Here is a 23,297-nt window from a genome sequence, read left to right as displayed (position 1 = left end):
AAGGAGCAGGAGAGAATGTAGAATTGTCAACTGTAAAATGGGAAGGGGTCACTTTGACTCCTCCCTCAGAATTGCCGGCTTTCAAGCCGCTTTGTTTCACTTCCACATCTGGCGCCTGGTCAGATGTTTCACTAATCGGCACCCTGTGGGAGGAGCCGTCTGAGTTTGAGATCCTGGCAGTCTTTTTTGTTCTGGCCATCATGCTCTGCATAGACACACATACAGTCGGACTTTGTATAAAGGGCAAAGATGGGTCCAGAAAAGGGCAGGCGGCACTCCTAGTCCTAGATTCAACCGTCCCCGGTGACCGGCTGATCACTAACCTAGGCCGTGTCGTGTGCTTCCGTGGTGCCATTTCAAAAAAGAATAAAGTAAAGAGAAAATTAAGAGTAAGAGAACCGACGGTTACCTGAACGAGTGACGATTGATGAAGTTCTGAAAATCCTTTGCAGTCGGCTTGTCAGAGCAGGCGGTAGGCAGAAAGGGTCCAAAATGTCAGAGCAAGTTCAGGGGTCCGAATGTTCTCTCACAAAGTTTTCAAGTGTGAAAATGACCGAATTCAACACTCCTTTATATAGGCGAAGTGAGAAGGCGAAGGGTCACTTCCAGAATTCAAAATTTTGGCGGGAGAATCTCTCGGCCTCTCGCCGAGTGACACCTGTAGCAGGCCGTCGCCTGTTACAGGGCGATACCTGTCACAGGTAACACGTGACCAGTCACGTGCCACCTGTGAGGGGCAAATGATTAGGGGATTTTGCTCCATGGGGCTGGCCGCCACCCTCTCTCGGATTTGTCCATGGCCGGTATTATCTCAAATACATTACCAACGCATTATTCATGGTAGGTATGACTTATAATATCCATATTAATCAGTTACTCATCAAAGTCATACTTGATTAGGGGATTTTGCTCCCACCAATCGGAATGCGCCACGTGGGCCAATCAGGTCCTGCCAAGTGTCCCCCAGTTGGACCTCTCAGGGCTTGCCACGTGGCACACGCTTATTCGTCCACCCTGGACTTATTATGTCATGACACGTGGCATACTCCATGCCTAATGGAGAAGCCGGTCACCTAGGCCCAACTTCCGAGGGAAGCCCAATCAGCCCAAGGTTAACCTAAACCTAGATTGGCACGTTTCCCGAGGTTATAAATACCTCCCTTAATCCTCATTAAGGGAGATTACGCGAAAGAACGCAGATTACACACATTAAACACTCTCACCTAGAGAGACCCAATCACTTTAATTTCCGCATTAATTACTCCTTAATCAAGTACTAACTTGACCGTCGGAGGCGGATCTCCAATCATCCGGAGCATCCGTTTGTTTTGCAGGTACAGGCGTCCGGTTCCAGTCTCGGAATTGTAACTCTCCCGCGGGACATCAGAAAACCCCGAAACAATACTATATCCACTCCAATTATGACATATACAAATACATAATCTGTGAAATCATACCCAGCTACCATTTCTATATAAAAACCTACCCAATACCTATATATTTTATGATCAAAATCATCAACTTGTAAAATAAAATTTAAAAAATTTGTAAAAAAAAAAAAAAAAAAAAAGAAAAAGAAAATTGTCACAAAAAATTGAAAATTAAAAAATTGTAAAAAACATTGGAGTCATTGAAGGCAGAAGAAAAACCCAAGGTAAGAATGTGGCGCTTGCGAAAGAAGGACAGGCAACGGAGAGAAGAATAGTAGTGGGCCTTCTCTTTATAAAACCCCAACACCAACACACCCTCTAAAACACTCACCCCCTTAAAACCCTAACTATCTTCTTCTTTCTTCCGCTGCACAATCCAAATCCATTTTCATTTTTCCCCTATTCCTGGTATTTTTCTCTCTCATAAACCCTAATTTTCCTTTTCTCCATCCTTGCCCTAATTTTTCGATTTTCCCTCTTTCGTTATTTCGTTCTGTACCAGATTATTCGTATCATCTGTTAATTGATTGATTGCAAAACAGTGTTTGATTGTTTTTTTGAATTATTTTTTGATTGTTTCAGTTATTTTCAAGCGAAAGCGATAAACATTTTGATTAGATTGTTGAAGAATCATGTCGGACGATGAGAGAGAGGAGAAGGAGCTGGATCTTAGCTATCCTGAAGTTGTCACCAAATACAAGAGCGCTGCTGACATTGTCAACAGTAATTTTCTTCATCTCATTTTTGTTTATTTTTATGATTTATTGATGATTTTCAATCTGAAATGTGAGATTATTTTTTTTCAATTTTTTGTTTTCGTAGGAGCTTTGCAGCTAGTTGTCGCAGAATGCAAGCCCAAAGCTAAAATTGTTGACCTTTGTGAGAAAGGAGATAATTTTATCCGAGAGTATGATTCTTAATCCATTTCTTTTGTACTTATACAATGGTTTATGAAGTTTGTTTTCAATATTTCATTAAAACTTTGAAGCATTTTCACTAAAAATTTGACCTTTTTGGCTTAATTACTTATCTCCAATAATGGGTTGGGTTTGAATATATTAATTTGGGTTTTAATTTAATTTTTTTGGAAATTTTTGTTTGATTGAAAGTGAGGTTATCATCCTTGGTTGCAATGTTGGTTTTGTTTGTAGACTTTTAATGTCTGGGTTTTATTCTGTTTTTTCAATGATACCTAATAGGTCTTTGAGTGGCTATGCATTGTTTTGAATGGTGTTTGTTTATGATGTATAGGCAAACTGCTAACATGTACAAGAATGTGAAAAAGAAGATTGAACGAGGTGTTGCTTTCCCAACTTGCTTATCTGTCAACAATGTTGTTTGTCATTTTTCACCCCTTGCGAGTGACGACTCAGTGCTCGAAGAAGGTGATTTAGTGAAAATGTAAGGTTTTCAATGTGTATTTGTTTTTTCAATTAATCGGGTTTATGTATAAACTTAACGAGTGCTTTTTGATTGAGTACTGAGTGTTGGATGATTGTTTTGTTGCAGTGATATGGGTTGTCACATTGATGGCTTTATTGCTGTTGTCGCACACACTCATGTCATTCAAGAAGGCCCGGTAACTGGCAGAAAAGCTGATGTTCTTGCAGCAACCAACACTGCTGCTGAAGTTGCTTTGAGGCTTGTGAGGCCTGGCAAGAAGGTATGATCTTTGCCTTTTCTCATTCTGTTATTGTCAACTTCAGTAAAACAATAATGTGTTGCTGTTGACTTTAAATTTTCATGACCTTGAGTTTATAATTTGTGTTAGTTTGTTATTGGTATTGCCATAGAAATGTTGTCAATATTGTTGCTTTGTGCTCCTGTTAATAATGCCTCGTATGTGAGGTTAAGAAGTTACTTTGAAAACAAAGTAAGTGCAAGATAAGTTATATCAAATGAGATTGAGCTAGCCGGGGACCTCATACCATATAAGTTTGCCTCAAAGTGTTCTGTTTATTATGGCTTGCATCAAAAAAATGTTTGCTATTTATTTGAAATGCAATTAGAATTCTGGGCTTGCCTTCTCTTCAGTCTGTTCCCTGTATGATGAAAACTTAAAGAAGCTATGGATCAAAAATCCACATGATGCTTTTTTTTGTCATAGTTACACTGACAGGAAGATCTAACCTCATTTGCTTGTCAGCAATGTGGCTCCCTCCCTTTTGACATGTTTTCTTTGTTGAAGTGAATTATGCACAATCATTTAGACAGATATTCAATCAGCTGATTTGAGACATTGATTTAAGATTTTTAGCTCATGTGAGTCAAAACAGCTCTTGAAAATGATGTCATGTATCTTCATTCATGTTATGATTGCTTTGTAGAAAAGGTAGCTTCACAGGGGTGGAGTGATCTTGTTGATTCCCAATTGTGGCTGGTTTGTAATTTTTGTTTATGGAAGTTACTAACGTCCTGCTACTTATGATGAGACTGACAATTTCTGCATCTCCAGCCTCATGAGGGGCAGGCTCTAGTCTTCATCCCCTTGTGGAATAAGGGCAACATCGCCGAGGTGATCAACGTCTTGCATGCTGATCACCTGCTTTCATGTTGCCCATATTATGCTGCCATATGTGAGGCCTTGGATCATATTGCATCTGTATCTCTAGGCCTTACTGTGGCTACATGTGTACAAGTGATTATGTGCCTAAAATAGACTATATAGATGACTGCAACTTTGGATCATATTGCGCTTATATCTCTAGTTGTAACCTCATCTGAGAGCTTTCAACTATAGAGCTCACCAGTCTTTACCTTTTTACTGTTTTCTATGAGTGAACAATTGAGTTATTTTTCACAAGATAGGGTGGAGCAACTTTGCCGAGGTTGTGATTCTCTTACTTGCTGATAACCAGTTTCCTGTTGCCAATGGTTTCCTGTTTAATGCAAGGTGTCCTGAAACAGTTTACTTGTGCTGTTTTATTCTTCCTTGCCCTGGCTATATATCTATACAAATGACATCACTATCAATGTGCTTTATTGGGCCGAGTCCCCTAATGGGCAATGTATCACTTTAAAGTTGAAATTTTCTGGCCTTCAATTACAAAGCTCATATGTATTTTTGAGTCCTTAGAAATTTATTTATTTTGTTCTATTTTCCTCAATGTTCTTGAAATAATTTCATTAAATTATTGCCTACCTCTTTTAAAATTTGATAAATTCTGCATTTGGTCTTAAATTTATTTCTTCTTTGGCAGCATCTTTTCCTCATTTTTACAAGTATTTCTTCCCACGTGATTGCTCTGCGTGATGATAATTGTTTTGGCTATTTGGATTTTGGTCCAATGAAGCTTAATATAGTCATAGTTACTCTGATGGAGCATCGTGTCATTTTTCTTTATTCCTGCTCTTAATTTTATATTTTTATTGTATTTTAAGCCTACATATGTGAGCTTAAGTTGCTGGGGTCTTGTGGCAGCATAGGAGTGGTTCAACGTCTCTGTTTCTTGCAAAGTTATTTTTTTGTGAAGAGGTTAGGAGCCACTTCGTATTTATGTAGTCTTGTCATTTGTGTTGATGTGGAAAGATTGTGCTACTGCTTAGTGCAAATTCAATCACCTTCGCATGCAGCAGTTTGTTATGATGGCAACCAAGCTATGTTAATGTATTTGCTCTATATGATGAAGAAAGCCTTTGCTATATGGATTATCGTCCAATGAAGCTTAAATGTCATAGTTACACTGATAGAGCAACTTTCCTGCATTTTCACTTAGCTTGGTAGCCTTGACGATATATTGTCCATCATACGTGCCTAATTTGTTAATCAGAGTTTTAATTCTTTTTTAAAACCCATGTATATGTGGAACTCCTTGTTGAAATCATATTACACCTCATGCTTAAACAAATTGGAATACATAATGTTTGTAGCTCTAAATTAATTTGGAACTGTAGATTACTATAAAACGAATTATGTGGCATTTTGTCTATTCTTTTGCTCTGATCTGTTTGGTTCCTTAAAAACTTGATAATACTTTTTGTTAGTGGTGTTCTTACTACAATTTTTTGTTGCAACAGAATAAAGATGTAACAGAAGCAATCCAGAAAGTTGCTGCCGCGTATGACTGTAAAATTGTTGAAGGTGTTCTTAGTCACCAAATGAAACAGTTTGTGATTGATGGAAACAAGGTGGTGTTGAGTGTATCAACTCCTGATATGAGAGTTGATGATGCTGAATTTGAAGAGAACGAAGTCTATTCTGTTGATATAGCTGCTAGTACGGGTGAAGGAAAGGTAATGATTTGAAAATTCTGTTCTGGTAGACTGAGTTTGGATCTTGAAAACTACTTTGGATGGTTCTTTTATTCTAATGGTTGATGTTCGTGATTGTAGCCTAGAATGTTGGATGAGAAGCAAACAACTATATACAAAAGAGCTGTGGACAAGAACTATCATTTGAAAATGAAAGCATCAAGATTTATCTTAAGTGAAATCAATCAGAAATTCCCAATAATGCCATTCACAGCAAGGTCTGTACTGATTCTCATTTTGATATCTGCCTGTGCCAATGATTGGTCTAATCACTCTGATGTATAGTTGGTTATATCTAATAGGGCATTGGAAGAGAAGAGGGCTCGCCTTGGACTAGTAGAATGTGTCAATCACGACCTCTTGCAACCCTACCCTGTTCTGTATGAGAAGCCTGGTAAGTTTACTCTTCTGGGTTTTGAATGCAGCTATCTGATGCCTCTTATCACTGGGTGCGTTGTTGCTTGTATTTATGGTTTTTTCTTATGTTATGTCTTGTACTGACTAGTTATATGTGTTGGACTATGCAGGCGATTATGTTGCTCACATAAAATTCACTGTTCTTCTCATGCCAAATGGATCAGACCGTGTAACATCATATCCTTTGCAAGAATTGCAGCCAACTAAATCAACTGACGACCCTGAAATCAAAGCTTGGTTAGCATTGGGAACAAAGACAAAGAAGAAAGGTGGTGGTAAAAAGAAGAAAGGTAAGGAATGTGACGTGGGAAGGAAACAGGCTGATGCCATGGGAATATATAGCTGAAAATTTTCTGCTTATGTCAGGCAATTTTTTTATCTGGAAATCTAAAATACTCTGATTTTGTTATTATTTCAGCCAAGAAGGGTGAGAAATCTGGTGCCGAAGAGTCAGCTGATGCAGAGCCCATGGATGCAAATGGCGCAACTGCTGAAAATTGAAAAGTCAAAAAATGTTGGTTCAAATTTTGTTACTTGTTGATTCTCTTTTGTATTTGCTTGATGGGCAACTTAAACATGCTAGATGTTGATCTTCAATATTTTATGTTGCCTCTCACCTGTGTAAAGTTCTGGGTTTGGGCCCACAAAATGAATTTTTCTTGATACAGTGTTGGGGCTTTTTCTGGTTGACTGTGAGCTTATGTTTAGCATTCTATGTTTTATTTATCAGTTGGATTTGGAAGTATGATTCAGGAGGTTAGATGATAAATGTCCGTCTTTAGCGGTTGCATTGCCTTTGAATCAACTCATGGCTCTATTTCTGCTTGAATTTTGGAGTGATTGGGGTGCGTCATGATGTGATGGAAGTGATATGGTCACAATATCGTTGTGATTGTATAGTTACAGTGATTTGGTCACAATTTCGTCGTGATTGTATAGTTACAGTGTAATACTTGCATTTTGCCAATTGAGGATTTCGCTACTAGACAAAGTTCGTAAGCCATTGCTACTGAATGATTTACAAGTAACACTAACGCCTACAAAAGGCTGTGGGAAATATGCCGGAAAACACTTATTTATAGATTTTCTGCACAATGAGTAGCTGAAGTACCTGTCTTCCCGAATGTTAGGCCATTAATGTCCTTTTGCCTTTGTATTGCAAGCTTTCTTTTAACTGTGTGCTGTTTATGCAAGGAGAGGGGATATTAATTGGTTTAACCCTTAATATTTCATTATTCTGTGACACTTAAATATGTCGTCACATTGGAAATGCAGATTGGAAAGCCATTCGTTAGAGACATGTGAGAAACTCAAAAGCGCGAAGAAAAGTACTAATTAGTTGGGTGAAGCTCAAAGCAAGAAGAAGATTTGCGTGAGCTGCTGCAGGAGCTCAATGGACGTATAAATGAAGACTAACGAGGATCAATCAGTGTGCTGTTAAAGTCTATCTAGATATCTATGTTATGTGAAATAATTCTCCAGAATTCCACCCAAAGCGCTAATTAGCAAATAAAATAGGTGGACTATGGTTGTAGGAACAAATGCGAGCAATTTAATTAATATAGATGAAGTAACTTGGGGCTAGATATCCTTAATTATACAAAAGTTAGGCTAATATAATCAATGAAATAACAATAACCTATAGTTGGATGGTGCATGTAAGAAAACTCACCCCAATCAACATCACTTTAAGTGATCAACCATGTATGAAAAGAAAACAAGTAACCCATAAAACAATGGTACCTTGAACACAACGAATGTATTTTTAATTTAGCATGAAGAGTCTCCTTGGGATCATGTGTAAAAAAGCACATTAGCTAATTAAGGTTATGTACCGAAGAACAACCATCAAGTTGCTTAATCATCGAGCAAGATCGAGTGATCGATCCAAATTCTCTCCATATTTGGACTTGTTGTATGCAGGAGTAGATGTACTGGGCAAAAGGAAGATCCAAGATTGAAGAAAAGATAAATACAACGGTTTTTAATCTACAGTTTGTAATTTGAGAGCAACATTTAAACAATGGCTACAATATTTATAAGTTGAGACTTATAATTGGATTGTGAAAACGTACGCACACACTTATACATCTAATGACCATCAAACATAAAACCAAAGAACATAAAGTGTAAAACAAACAAACTAAAAAAAAAAGGAAATTTTGTCTATAACTACCCCAAAGATAGGGTCATTTGTGAACAACTACCCTTTTTTTTTTTATTTGTTAAGAACTACCCAGAAGTTAAGAAAAGTTTGGATAACACTACCCATTAACGTTTTTCGTCCAAAAAAACGTTAATGGGGTCCACTTTTTCACTTTTCCCACTTATTAACTCCCCTAATTACCTTCTCTCTCTTCTTTCATTAACTTCCCCTAATTACCTTCTCCCTCTTCCCTAATTAACCTCCCCTAATTACCTTCTCCCTCTTCCCTAATTAACCTCCCCTAATTACCTTCTCCCTCTTCCCTAATTAACTTCCCCTAAACCCTAGAAATTTAAACCCCCAAATTTAGGCATCCTATCAATTACAATGGCCAATTAGACATCTTACCAACTGCAATGACCAATTAGTAATTAAAGTGCAATTGAATTCATTCTCAAAGTCAAAATAAGTGAAACCTAGAACTCAATTAAACCCCTAAATCCTAGAAATCAAAACCCCCAAATTTATTTGAACCCATAAACCCTAATCCGAATCCCTAATTTACACCCTAATTATGTTAATTGCGTTCAATTAAAACTTGTATACAAATACAATAAACAATGAATTAAAAGGAAAGTGTGAAACATTACTTGAATAATTGAGAATTTGTGTTCAATTGATTGAGTATAATCTTTTGGATTATTGAGTGAGAATGGAGAGGAACGAAGTTAATTAGGAAGAAGAAAGAAGGTAATTAGGGGAGTTAATTAAGTGGGAAAAGTGAAAAAGTGGGCCCAATAACGTCTTAATTGGACGGAAAACGTTAATGGGTAGTGTTACCCAAACGTTTTGTAACTTGTGGGTAGTTCTAAACAAATAAAAAAAATTGGGTAGTTGTTCACAAATGACCCTATCTTTAGGGTAGTTCTAGATAAAATTTCCAAAAAAAAACCAAAAAACATTAGCTCCAATGAATGAAAACATCATCTCAGCTATATGTCAGTATATCACGTATCATCTCCCACACCAAGGGTAGGCGTCATTTGGATCTGTTACACCAAAAAATAAGATATTTGACTTTTTTTTTTTTACTTCTTTGACTTTGACCAAGTAATTGGGTCTTAGAGTCAGCAAAAGGCCTTCGGGCTGAACCGACAAGGAAATAAGAAGAATCAGGCAAACATCTTATCAAGGTCAAATGAACAAAAGCCGGTTTGAAGGCAAATGAGTATTTTAATTTTTGAAAAGAGTTGGTGCCAAGAAACATAACTACACGACATTATGGGAGTTAGTCATAACCGCTCCAATTTGCATATAAATAGAAGCGTGAGGATCGAAAGAAGGACATCAGTTTATCAATCAATATCAAGCATTTCATTTCTTTTAATCTTTCTTCTTAGCGTTCGTAGTTTCCCTTGGCTTAGTAGCCAAACGATAATTTAGTTTATCCCTTAACATGTATTGATTATCGTTCGACTTTTCTAATTGTATGATCATGGAGGTAACCTTTCCTTCCTTCAACTTATACAGTTGTAGACCTGACTCTATCCTTTAAGTAATGAAATGCATTTGTATATTTTGTCATATGTTTATCTACTCGTTTCTTTAAGCAATCTAACTTGTTTTACTTTGTTTGGGAAATCTTCCTTATTATTGTTTGTGTTGTTATGTTAACAAGGTTATCAATATTTGAAATCAATAATTCGAGGGGCACCCCCCTAATATAATACTCTAGAACTAGTATAATATTTAACTTGTTGGCAAAGAACAATATTTGCCTCAATAGGGTCACTAGAAAACAAGGCATAATCGTGGCCTTGCCCTAATGCCCTTGGTTGCCAGTAGCACACTTCTCCCTATAGAGCTTTATTTTGTATATGCCTTGAAATACTAGTGAACACCTACTTGATAGTAATGCAATAATAGGCCATTTGGAGGCTCAAACAAAGTCCAAATTTGAGGGGTCCATCATATTTTGGCCAATGAAGACCATGAAAGTGTCGCTTTTTCAGATGTCGAATTACGACTTTTGATGGAAAAAAGTGTGGAAAATGCTGGAAGCTTCTAGAAGGTTTGGGACTTATCTACGAGGTTTAGGGCTGGAAAATGGATCAGGTCGGGTCGGGTTCGTGTTCGGGTCAGCTGATTTCGGGTCAGCTACTCCTCAACCCGAACTTGATCCATTTAAGTTTTCGGGTTGAGAACCCCAACCTGAACCTGATATTTTCGGGTTCGGGTTAACCCGAAAGTAACCTGAATTGACCTGATTTTTTTATTTGGGTTTAAATCAGGTCATTTTGACCTGAAAATGACCTGATAGTAGCCGGGTTTGGTTCAACCCGAATATAACCTGATTTTTAAATTAAGTTATTTAGCAAGTCTAATTAAAGATTAGATACAAAAATATAGTATACTAAATAAATAACAAATCAGAATTCAAAATCAATCAATGTTTTTTATTTTTTATTTTTACAAACTTTATACAACATAGTTCTCAAATAATGTACAATGTTGAAGCAAGCTGAAGCAAGTTGAAGCAGAGACTTGAAGCAAGCTGAAGCAGAGGCTATGTTTGTGGCGTGTAAGGATCCAAATCTGATAAAAACAATTTAAGCAAATATCAATAATAAAGTACTCAATCCCAACAATACAATAATATAACAAACACAAACATCAATTAAAATAAAAAATACAATACCATATAATTAAATTATGGTTTGAATAACAACTAAAACAACAAACAACATCAAAATTAGGCTTTGAATAGCAAAGAAAAACAACAACAACAGACATGCAAGATTCGTATCTAAACAACCAAAAAATCGTATAAAAGCAAAATTCAAAATAGCAATTACCTTGAAGGTTGAAGTGGTGAATCTTTAAACACTTAAATTATGAAGGAGAGGAAGATCTAAGGATGGGAAAAACCGAGAATAATTTATTTGGATTGGAGGTTTCAACTTTCAAGAGTTTAGAGTTGAAGAGAGAAAGGAGGAGGAGGAGAGAGCCTAAACGACTGATTGTGTGAGGAGGAGGCATTAAGGATTTTAGGGTTTTAGATACTAGTTACATATTTGGGCTTGGGATGAATTTTAAACCATCAGTTTTTTTTTTTTATTTTTTTTATTTTTTTTATTTTTTATTATACCGTATAATGTTCGAGTTTATCAGGTCGGGTTCGGGTTGACCCGACCTGATTTTGACCTGAAATTTATTTCGGGTTAAGTGGTTCGTTTTCGGGTTGAGATTTTCAACCTTAACCTAACCCATTTAATTTCGGGTTCGGGTTCGTGTCGACCCATTTAAGTTTTCGGGTCGAAAAACTCAACCCTAACCCACTTTTTTCGGGTCGGGTTCGGGTCAGTTTTTGCCAACCCTAACGAGGTTCATTGAAGACTACGTTGTAGGGGATGACTCTAGAATAATCAAGGAAGGTCTTGTACATAGTAAAATTCTTCTAGGTTCTTCTACGTATGTACATAAGTAGGGTGTGTTCTATTTACGTTATTTTCACTTATCTTATCTTATATTGTAACACCCTAGAAATTCCTTCCTTTTAAAATACCTATTTTGCCCTGTTTAAAACTTTTAAATATGAATATCTAAGACATTACCGCCACCGTAATAACGATTAAGACAACTATCAAAGACACACAATGGAAGACTAATTTCAAAACATTTCAAACCAATTCAATTCAACATTGAAAATCAAACAACGAAAGTAAAGTCAAACCAAAGTCAAACGAAGTAAAATAAAGTCAACCTACAACTTGGAACCATTGTAGGCCCTTATTAAAACAAAACCGAATTCAAAACCCTTTTAGTTAGATACATATAATAAATAAGTCATAAATAAGTAAAGTAATAACACATTCATATACTTATAGAAACTAGCTAGCATGATTCGCTCTTCACTCATGCCCATGCATGAATATGCTTCATCACCTAAAAAGCTTATCTCTACTTGTTTCCACTACTCTCCATTAAAAATGGGTCATCATAGGGCCAAGATAAAGACAAGGCCAACAAACACACAAAACACACAATCAGCAAAGCTGAGTACATAAGCGTATTAACACACTAACATACGATTTCCTATCAACACACTACTTACCTCGTTGCACCTGTTTTTCAAGCATACAACATTCAATAAAAGTCTTCTCTAGACACTACATAATTTATTTAATGTTGACTACACATCGAATGGGTTTCCCACTCAACCTCCCCCAAATAAATTTGAGGTTACTGACACGGGAGCTAACCGTGCCAGCATCAATAACCACTCGTAAGTGGCGGAATTCCTGCGCATGGGAATGTACAACGTCCTGTACTCCAGTAGAAGTTATGATCAAATATAAAGCCACATAACTCCCCCCATATGTTCATACTTAAGGTATATACGTTCCAAGAGTTTTGGTGCGTAATCTCTTTCACTTTACGTTATTTACATATTATTAGACTTGGTGATGACTCTCAAACCATAATAATTCAATCAACAATAATTATTCAATCAATCAAATATACCAATTTAATTCTTGAATAATTAGTGACCACATAATATTTAATGTTTGATCCTTTTTTAATTCTACCTCGGTGCCAATGACACCTTAAACGCATAAAGCGCCACAAATCATATCCTCGGTATTAAAAACACCTTAAGTGCACTAAGGCACCAACATACAATTTATTCCTCGTGTACATAGACGCTTATATAACTCTTTCTTCAAATAAAAATTATATGAACCATAATAAAATTCCTTTTCAATATTCCAAACCAAATTAAACATTTAGTTTAATTAAACATTCTCTCTAACATGCCATAAATAAATATGTGGTTCATAAATGATATTCCAAACTATTAATTTCCATTCAATATTCCATCACAAATAAATCATGCTTCATAATCCAATCACCGATAACATCCAAACCACAATTTCCAATCTAAACCTAGCATGATACTACTTGTAATCACTTAAAACACATTTAGCATGCTATTATATTAACATAATTATGCTAAGTACCCGAACGTACCTTGTATACGATCTTAGAATCACCACGACTAATAAAAACCACTCACTTCAAGGTCTCCTACAATTTAAAATTATAGAAGAGTATTAAAATCCACTTTACACAAATTTCTAGCAATATATACTACTATAAAACCCCTCATAATTTAATTAAAATAAGCTGAAATTATATTTAAACATCATACTTTAATCTCAATTAATGGGTAATTAAAATTCCTTAAGGTAATGTTTGGATACTAGCATTTCATTTCAAATTTGTAATTTCAAATCTGAAATTTCAATTTCAGACTTTCAAATCCAAATATTTTGTTTGGGAAACTTAAATTTTCAATTTACTCATTTGAAATTCACTGTATTTTTTATTTAATTTGAAACATGAATTCTTCAAATTACTATCGAAAAACAATTCTTCTTCAACATATTTTATCTGGCATGCTCGATCAAATCGTGACTAGATCATCATCAACAATAGCTAGCTTCAACTCGCCGTCAATCGCTTCTCACCGGAACCCTAACTTCGTCACATATGTCCCAAGAAATCGTCTATAAAGTTTCGTTAAATATATGACGTCATTTGTTACGACAGCGGGGAAAGATAATCATGAAAAGGATGAGGACGAAGAAAGAGCAAATCTCAAACACCGCTTTAATGGAGAGTTAAGAATACATTTTAATGGATGATAGAAAGCATGGAGGATACAACTGTAATCCCCCGTATTTTTAAATATTTTATAAATGAAAATTTATTTTATTTATAATATTTATTTGTTATTTTTCATAATTTAATTTCAAAAGTTTCAAATTATTAATCTGGGTCGAAAATTATTTGAACAAATTATTTTATGCACCTTTATTCCACAATGTGTCCAATCACACAAGCCTAACCCATTTGTTTACTTAATCGACCCATTATTTTTATGAGGCCCAATCTTCCTATTTACCCTACTATTATCTCCTATAAATACCCCATGAATCCTCAAAAATTTCCCACACAAAAAGGTTAGTCTTATTTTCTTTCTCCTTTGTTTTATTAATTTGTGTAATTATAATTATTGATTTATGGGTTTTGATTTTATTGTTTGAAATTAATTTAATTAGTATCAAATTGTATTTTGATAATTAAATTTGATAATTTCACATTTTATATATGTCATAATTTTCAGATTTTGCAAATTTTATAACCTAGGGTTTTTAATTATTGAAAATCATGATTTTAGGGTTTTTATGAACAATTGATTTAGGGCTTTTATAGTAATGATGTTTTGAAATTTTGGTGATTATAACTAATGATTAGTTTAACTTAATTTCAGATTATTTTGAACATGTAAATTCGTGTTTTAATTTTTAGATTTTCGTTCGTTAATATTAATCCCGTTTTAATCCCGGTCAAGTTTTGACCTCATCCAATTTTGATAAGAAAAAAGTACAGTTTTCCATGTAAAAACAACGTTTTAAGAAAAAATCACTACCCTATGTAGTGAGCACCACCCTCTCGTGGCCAAATTCAGCCTCTAAATATGATTTTCGAGCAGTTTTTTATTTTAACGAAGTTTTTTTATACTTAAAATATTATCCTTGAGTTTGATTGATAAAATTAATTATGTTTAAAGTTAATTAAGCATAAATATATGTTTTTATTGAAGTTTTAAGTGCTGGAAATAGTTTCTAAGTATTTCTTTTGATGTTTTATAAAGAGGGTTTAATCACCCATTAAAAAGGGAGATTATTAGGGGTTTTTAAATAATTTTAAGATTTTTATTAAACTTTAAACTTGCTGTAATTTCATGTATAAGAGTGTATATTAAGGTTTTTACGAAGAAAATTTAAAGAACTATATATAAGCCTTTAATTTAACTAAAGGGAAGGTTTTAAAGTGTTGTTTGATTTGGATTTTGAAGGTTTTAAAGTAAGTTAGTAATGCTGTAAATTTGATTGATTGGGTATTGATTGAGATTTTATTATTTTATTTAGGAGAGGAGTTTATTGAAGGTGATTTCTAGATAGTAAAGTGGCATACCAATTCGTTTATTCAAGGTACGTACGAGTTACGAAACCTTGCCTTTAGATGCATGTTTAGGGATGTATCGAGAACTTAGTATCATGTATAGAGAAGACTTGGCTAAATTGTTTGGTTATACATTGTGATTTCCGTATATTGTGTATGAGGCATGTTTGAGATATAAGTATATGGCTATAAGTGATTGTCTTATCAATTGGATATGTTATGATTAATTAAAGGTTATGGATTCTTTGTTGTCTATAAGTGGAATTAATTTTGATAATGGTTCCATGAGGTTAATTTTTAATACTCTTTCATGAATTAATTATGATTTGAGTAGAGGAAGTTCATTAAAGTCTTTTAAGACGAGGTTCAGGATTTGAAGTGCCCTGTGCACTTAACGTGTTTATATACCGAGGTAATTAAAGGATTTAATACTAAATATTGTTTTCCACTAATAAATCAAGAATTGAATTGGAACTTTGGATTGCTTGGAATGATGTAATATTTGATTGATTATATTGTTTTGCGTATGAGTTATCACCAATTCTAAACTTGTAAATCACGTAAAGTGCAAGATGGATGAGCAATAAAACTCTAGATTGGTGCACTTCTGGAGTAATGACAATCAGGGGTTAGGGTACACGGGGTATTAGCCGTGTACTTTTATCGAGGCCGTTTGATCTACGAGTCTCCTATTTCAAATATTATTTTTTAAAAACTAGGAGTTAGGTGAGATCTCATACTAATTACGGTCACGGAGTCGCGCCCATGGTCGTTGGATGTTTGTTGATGTTTCCAAATGGAGGCATGGGGTTTTTCTTTTATTGATGTTCCAAATGGGACATGGGTTGGACAACCTTGTCTATAGCTAAATCCAATGAAATAAATAAATGAGTTAGTTAATATCAACTAGCGAGGTCTTAATAAATTTGATAATTGAGTCATGTGTTGAGTATATAATTCAATGATGATTATTAGTAGTGTTTAGGGTAATTTTACCCCGCCACGTGGTCCAATCAGAAGATGACACGTGTCAGCCTCAGGATGGCCCAAAGTGGACCAATCCCTGCTTGACACGTGTCACTCCAGAAATAAAGGGAAAATGGCAGCCTTCAGGCCCAAATCCCGAGGACGCCGCAAAACGGCGCAGCCCACCAATGATTAGGGTTCCGTAACCTAATCAGGGGCACAATTTCCAAAGACCCTATAAATAGGGAGATGTCCCTCATTTTGAGGGCACGTTTTACCATTTATTACACATTCACTCTTTGATAGAGACATCCTGAGCTTGGAATCCGAGCAGATCCCTACCTTAATTTCTGCACCTTTTTCTCCCTTCAAGTTTCTAACTTGTGCGTCGGAGGCGGAGCACCACCCAACTGGTGTCTCCGTTTGTTTTGCAGGTACAGCTCACCCCGGATCAGTCTTCGTGTCGTAACTTTCCCGAGGGACAAAAACACCCAAAACATTTGGCGCTGTCTGTGGGGAGAGTACCTCGAAGATGGTTCAAGAGTCTATACCACCCCCTAACCGTCTGGGCGAAGACCCATAAGTCTTTACAGACCATGAGGAGGATGAAGACCCTCAGGTCGAAGCCTTTACAGCCGAAGATGGCTCTCTCAGAACCAAACGCATCCGGCCCAGAGACACTCTGGAGCAGGGTGCCTCCCAGGCGGGTCCGAATCGACCCTCTGGGCAGCCGGAAGGGGAAACCCAAACGGCCGCTGGATCAGCCCCTGTCACTCGAAACGAACTCATGAGATTCATGACAAGTTTCAAGGGTGAAATTAAAGAGCTGATCACCAAAAGCCGAGCTGGCCCAAGTAAAGGTCAGTCGGCGAAGAAGACTCCTCTAGAGAAGGGGAAGTCAGTCAGAGACCGGCAGCCCACTCCCCATCCAAAGGAGAAGGCAGCCGGGACCATTGATTGGTCAAAAATTCTCCTTCCTGGGAGGAACACCAATAACACTCGCCAGACTCAGCAGCCGGTGAGAAGTAAAAAATCAACTCTTGATGCCCGGAAAATCATTAACCGGAGGAGAAACCAATCGCTGTCTGATTCGGCTTCAACGTCGAACTTTCCAGACAGCTTCAACAACATTTCTGCAGGGAGTGCACCCTCCTTGCATGAGAGCCAGACATGCAGTAATACCGTCCATTCTGGCCCACATATGTTTGGAGCTGTCCCGTATGTGCCTACTCAGGCTTACGGACAGTATCCCCCTCACTTCATGCAGCCGACCTTCTTTGGGGGTCAGGCGGCATACCCAAATGTCTAGCCACTGGACTGGCAGCTTCGTCTGGGTGAACAGCCTTCTGCGTTCACTCGGGAGATAACCAAGGCGGCTCAGCCGGCCAAGGTTAAGAACGTGTTGGTTGGTACCTATGATGGTACCACCAATCCATAAGACCACCTCATGGCATACACCAACCTCATGTATCTGCAGGGGTTGGATGATGCCACTTAGTGTCGGTGCTTCCCGGCTACATTGAAAGGCATTGCCCAGCAATGGTTTGGAAATTTGCCAGCCGAGTCCATCGATAGCTTCAGGAAGCTCGCCTTCCTGTTTGCTTCCAACTTCTCAATGAACATCCCTGCTAAGAAAACAAGCCTTGATTTGAGCACTGTTAAGCAGGGAGAGAGAGAAGGGCTGCGCTCATATGTCAGGCGGTTCAATCTGATAAGAATTCAGATTCAAGGACTGTCTGACGAGGTAGCTTTTACAGACTTTTTCAAAGGTCTGAGAGACGGGTCGACCTTTAAGTTCGACCTAGTCAGAAAAGGGGCTTTCACCTTACAGACGGCCCTGAGGGAGGCGGAAAGCTACATCCAAGCTACCGACCTCTGCTCGCCTGGTAACCAGTCGGACTCCAAGAAGTCCGACAAACAGAAAGACAACCGGTCTGCTCAGCCGGCCAAAAACAAAGAAGAGAGCAAGAAAAGAAAAGAAGTCTGGGCGGTTACTGACTCTGACTAGCCGTCCCAGAAGAAAAAGAAAGAGTTTAAACCGTACATCCCCAAGTACGAGTTTAACAAAGACTGCGACTCCATCCTCATGGAGGTAAAGGACCGGCTGTCCATTGAGAAGCCGAATCCTATGAAGAGTTCTGTCCAGTCACGGAACAAAAATAAATTCTATCAGTTCCATGAGGAGGTCGGCCATGACACCAACGACTGCTTCAGTCTTCAGCGAGCGTTGGACCGTCTGGCTGACAAAGGGCTGTTGAAGTCCTACATTTCTAAGTCCCCAACCGGGGCAAAAAAGAAAAACTAGGGTCAGTCCTCCAAGACTATCCCCCAGCCTGCTAGTAGTTCGGATACCGACAAGGAGCCGGTCTACACTATAGCAGGCGGGTTCTCATGTGGTGGCCCTACCATCCGGGGCACCAAGAGCCATCTTCGAAAGATGGACAAAGATGATGATGAGAAGGCGTCTGCCAGCTCTTCCTTCCCAGACGTCTTGATCACTGAGAAGGATAGGGGCAGCGTCCGCCGCCCGCATGATGACCCTGTGGTCATTGAATGTAAGGTTGCCAACCAGCTGGTTGGACGGATCCTTATAGACACCGGCAGCTCATCAGACATCATCAGCCTCCGGTGCCTGCAAAAGCTGAAATACAATGTCAGTAGCATGCATCCGGTCACCCACCCCTTGGTTGGTTTTGGGGGCGGGATGGTCTACCCAGCCGGTAGAATTGAATTACCCATCCGGCTGGGGGAGAAAGGCCAGGGACGACATATTGTCGTCAGATTCTTGGTCGTTGAGGAGTTGACTGCCTACAACATCATCCTCGGCCGGCCAACTCTCAACGAAGCCAAGGCAGTAATCATCCCGTCCCTCATGCTCATCAAGTATGGGAGGGATGACGGCTCTGTCGGTTCCTTGAATGGGGATCAGAAGACGGCCCGAGAGTGTTATCTCTCAGCCGTCCGAGATACCATGGCCCCAGGCGGTCAGGAACCAATAGACCTTGACAATGTCAAGGATGCCGACCCAGCTCCTGCCCCACCAGCAGCCGGAAAGAAAAGAAAGGCACCTCTGCTGGTGGAGGTGAAGAAAGAGAAAAAATAGCAATCACTGGCCGGTGAACGGTCAGATGAGCTCCGTCCCCAACCGGCTGGCGAAAGCATTGATCTCGTTCTGGATGACAGCCGTCCAGAACGTACTATTAAGGTTGGGACGGTTGCTCATGCTACCTTGGGTGCAAGCTTGCACCTTCTGCTGAAGGAATTTAAAGACATTTTTGCCTTTGAAGTGGAAGAGATGTCAGGCGTCATCCCGGATCTCACTGTCCACAAACTCGCTGTGGACCCCAAAAAGAAGCCCACCTGGCAAAAGAAAAGAAACCACGGCGAGGAAAAAGTCAGGCGGCAGCTGCCGAAGTCAAAAAGCTGCTAGACGCCAGGTTCATTCGACTTTGTAATTTTCCCGACTGGGTGGCCAATGTGGTCCTTGTTAAGAAACCGAATGGGACCTGGCGCATGTGTGTTGATTACACAGATCTCAACAAGGCGAATGGGACTCTACAGCCGGTCACGCCTTGATGAGCTTTATGGATGCCTACTCCGGCTTCCATCAGATACCCCTGTGGAAGAAAGATAAAGAGAAGACGGCCTTCGTCACTGATCAGGGGCTATTCTGTTATACAGTGATGCCGTTTGGCTTGAAAAATGCGCCTGCCACTTTCCAACGGATGATTAATACGGTCTTCATTAATCAGATTGGGAGGAATGTGGAGGCGTACATTGATGACATGATAGTCAAATCCAAGCTACAGATGGATCACCTTGCTAATCTCCGAGAAACATTCACCACCCTCAGGCAACATAGGGTTATGTTAAATACTAAAAAATGCGTCTTTGGTGTTGAGTCTGGGAAGTTTCTCGGATTCCTGATTGATCAAAGGGGGATAGAGGCTAACCCTGAAAAGATACAGGCGGTGATAGACATGAAGTCACCCCATTCTGTCAAGGAATTGCAGAGGCTCACTGGCTGCTTGGCTGCCCTGGGGAGGTTCCTCAGTCGGTCAGGTGACAAGTGCCTCTACTTCTTCCAAGCAATCAGGAAGAAAACCAGATTTGAGTGGGGGGAGGATGCTGAGGCGGCATTCCAGAGGTTGAAAGAGCATTTACATTCTCAACCTAGGTTGGTTAGTCCTTTACCTAGGGAGACGTTGTACATGTACTTAGCCATCTCAGATCATTCCCTCAGTGCCGTTCTTCTTGCTGAGCGAGACGGCGTGCAACTCCCGGTTTACTTCATTAGCCATGTTCTTAAAAATGCTGAACTCTGGTATCCCATGGTTGAAAAATTTGGCCTTGCTCTGTATATGGCTTTCAAAAAATTGAAGCCTTACTTTCTGGCACACCCGGTGGTGATTTACACCGACCAGCCACTCAAGCGACCAATGTCTACCTTGGACTCATCCGGGAGAATGTTGAAATGGGCTATTGAAATGCAAAGTCTTGAAATCACTTACGAACCAAGTAAGGCAGTGAAAGGTCAGGCGTTTGCCGACTTCATTGTTGAAATGACCCATCCGGTGGCTCCGGATAATCTTGATCAGGTTTGGAAAGTGTATGCAGACGGGAGCTCTACTAAGAACGGTTGTGGTGCAGGCGTAATTTACGAGTCTCCTGAAGGGGACAGATTTGAGTATGCACTACGCTTCAAATTTCAAGCCTCTAACAATGAGGCGGAATATGAAGCCCTGCTAGCCGGCATTCGCATGTGTAAGGCGGCAGGGGCCATGAAAATTGACGCCTACTCTGATTCTCAATTGGTTGTTAGCAAGTATGAGGGAAGCTACGAGGCTACTCATCCGGCTATGATTAAATATCTTCAGGTAGTCAAAGAAGAGACCAAGGCACTTGAGGAATTCCGGCTGAATCAGGTGCCTAGGTCGGAAAACAACCAGGCGGATGCATTGTCAAAGCTGGCATCTTCCGCCTGCCATGATACGTCTCAGTCAGTCTTCTGGGAAGTTCTTGAAAAGAGAAGCATCTATGAGGATCCCGTTGGAATTCTGGACCGAAGCTCTACCTGGATGGATGCCATCCGGGCCTATCTCTCAGACGGCACACTTCCTGATTTGCCACAGGAAGCAGCCGTCCTGAAAAAGCGAGCTGCAAGCTTCGAGTTGAAAAATGGAGAACTCTTCAAGGCGGGGTTTCTGAAGCCTTTGTTGAAGTGTGTCACCCCAGAAAAGGGGAAAGAAGTTCTCGAAGACTTGCACTCAGGATTCTGCGCCTCTCATATAGGCGGCAGGTCCCTAGCCGTCAGAGCCAGACGACATTACTTTTGGCCCACTCTTGAGGCAGACGCCAAGGAGTTGGTGAAGAAATGTGACAAGTGTAAAAAATTTGGCAAACTCATTCACCGTCCGGCTACTGATCTGACGGCCATCCACAGCTCAATCTCATTTGCAAAATGGGGCATGGACATTCTAGGTCCTTACACGCCTGCTCCAAGCGGAATGCGCTACATCTTGGTGGCTGTGGATTATTTCACCAAGTGGGTGGAGGCTGAGGCGGTTAAAAACATCAAGACCTCAGACGTAATTTCCTTCATTTGGAATAACATTATCACCTGGTATGGGGTACCTATGTCTATGGTGTTTGATAATGGTCCTCAGTTTGAGACGCCTCAGCTAAAAACTTGGTTGGGAGATTAGGGGATCTCAAGCTATTTTGCATCTATTGGCCGGCCCCAAGCAAACGGCCAAGTTGAAGCCTTCAATAAACTCATCACAGACGGAATTAAGAAGAAAATAGAAAGAGCCGATGGCTTGTGGGCAAAAGAGCTAATACATGTCCTATGGGCCATCCGGACAACAGAAAAAGGGGCAACCGGTGAAACCCCATTTCTCATGGTTTACGGTGCAGAAGCCGTCTTGCCCATCGAACATTACGAGCCGACTCTCAGAGTCATGCTATACGATGAAGAGGCAAACTGGGAAGCAATGCGCCTGGCATTGGATTCACTCCCGGAGCGCAGGGGCAATGCCGCCTTGCGTCATGAGATTTACCGTCTGAGAATGACGAGAGCCTACAACAAAAAAGTACACAAGCGTCCTTTGAAAGTTGACGACTTAGTGTTACGGAAAATGGAGGCAACCGGTAGGGCCAATGAGCTGGGAAAGCTAACTCCAAATTGGGAAGGCCCCTACCGGATCTATGAAGAAGTAAGAAATGGCACCTACCGCCTGGAAACCCCAGACGGCAGGCGTCTGCCTAGAACTTGGAATGTAGACAATCTAAAAAAGTACTACTTCTGAGATTGTAAACTTTTTGTAAACAGTGAGTCAATTAATGAAGATCCAGACTTTGTTTGCAAAATTGAGTTTGTTTGATTATCCACCCGGGTAATACCCAGGCAGATTCTTCTTTACCTAACTAAGTTTGACACTTAGTAAAGGTTACATTTGTTGGACCGCCTGGGTAATACTCGGATCCCTTGTTTATTTAAGTTTGATACTTTGTTTATTCAACTGCCTGATTATCTGCCTGGGTAATACCCAGACTGACCCGTTTGTTTAAAAAACTAAGTTCGATACTTAGTGTAAATTCAATACTGACTAAAAGCTAAGCACAAAAATGTTTAGTGGCTATACAACCGGTCTCAAACAAGACCAGAGGCTAAAATGACCGGATGGTTGCTCGCTTTATAAAATCGCCTGTCCCAACATGGACAAAGGCGTCCGGCGACACCCCTCCGGGTGCAATCGTCGCAGAGAACAGGCTATTTGTCGGTTCTACGTACCTATGCAGACGACAAAAATTGAACGACCAAATTGGTCAACTCATAGCCGTCTGACATAAATAACCTATGAAGAATGAATAAGTTTCCAGATACCAGATGCCCATAGGCATCAGTCGGTCACCGGCTGAAGTTCTCACTTAGGTTATCCATTCCAAAATTGCACTTCCCACCCCAATTGGGGAAAAAGAGTTGTTCAATGGCTATGAAATCTCTACCAAGACGGACAAACGCCGTCTGTGTAGTGACTGAAACGCCTATTGGT

General features: G+C 39.3%; 1 protein-coding gene and 1 long non-coding RNA gene across 2 annotated transcripts; one reads left to right on the top strand and one right to left on the bottom strand.

Moving 5' to 3' along the window:
* Positions 1-1,648: 1,648 nt before the first annotated feature.
* Positions 1,649-6,879, top strand: LOC110710700 (ERBB-3 BINDING PROTEIN 1). The gene is made up of 10 exons (XM_021889034.1): positions 1,649-1,838; positions 2,013-2,153; positions 2,253-2,337; positions 2,682-2,831; positions 2,940-3,093; positions 5,448-5,663; positions 5,763-5,899; positions 5,984-6,075; positions 6,209-6,388; positions 6,517-6,879. Exons 2-10 carry the CDS (start codon positions 2,063-2,065, stop codon positions 6,597-6,599), a joined length of 1,188 nt encoding a protein of 395 aa, XP_021744726.1. The 5' UTR covers positions 1,649-1,838; positions 2,013-2,062; the 3' UTR covers positions 6,600-6,879.
* Positions 6,880-10,635: 3,756 nt separating this feature from the next.
* On the bottom strand, positions 10,636-11,266 carry LOC110710733. The gene is made up of 2 exons (XR_002509198.1): positions 11,100-11,266; positions 10,636-10,839 (listed from the first exon to the last, which is right to left on the bottom strand). It is a non-coding gene; the product is annotated as an uncharacterized LOC110710733 (long non-coding RNA).
* Between the last annotated feature and the right edge of the window lie 12,031 nt (positions 11,267-23,297).

The sequence above is a fragment of the Chenopodium quinoa genome, unplaced genomic scaffold (genome assembly GCF_001683475.1).
Source record: "Chenopodium quinoa cultivar QQ74 unplaced genomic scaffold, ASM168347v1, whole genome shotgun sequence".
NCBI lineage: Eukaryota > Viridiplantae > Streptophyta > Magnoliopsida > Caryophyllales > Amaranthaceae > Chenopodium > Chenopodium quinoa.
The sequence above is the reverse complement of the archived record's forward strand: the minus strand, read 5'-3'. Positions and strand labels throughout refer to the sequence as shown.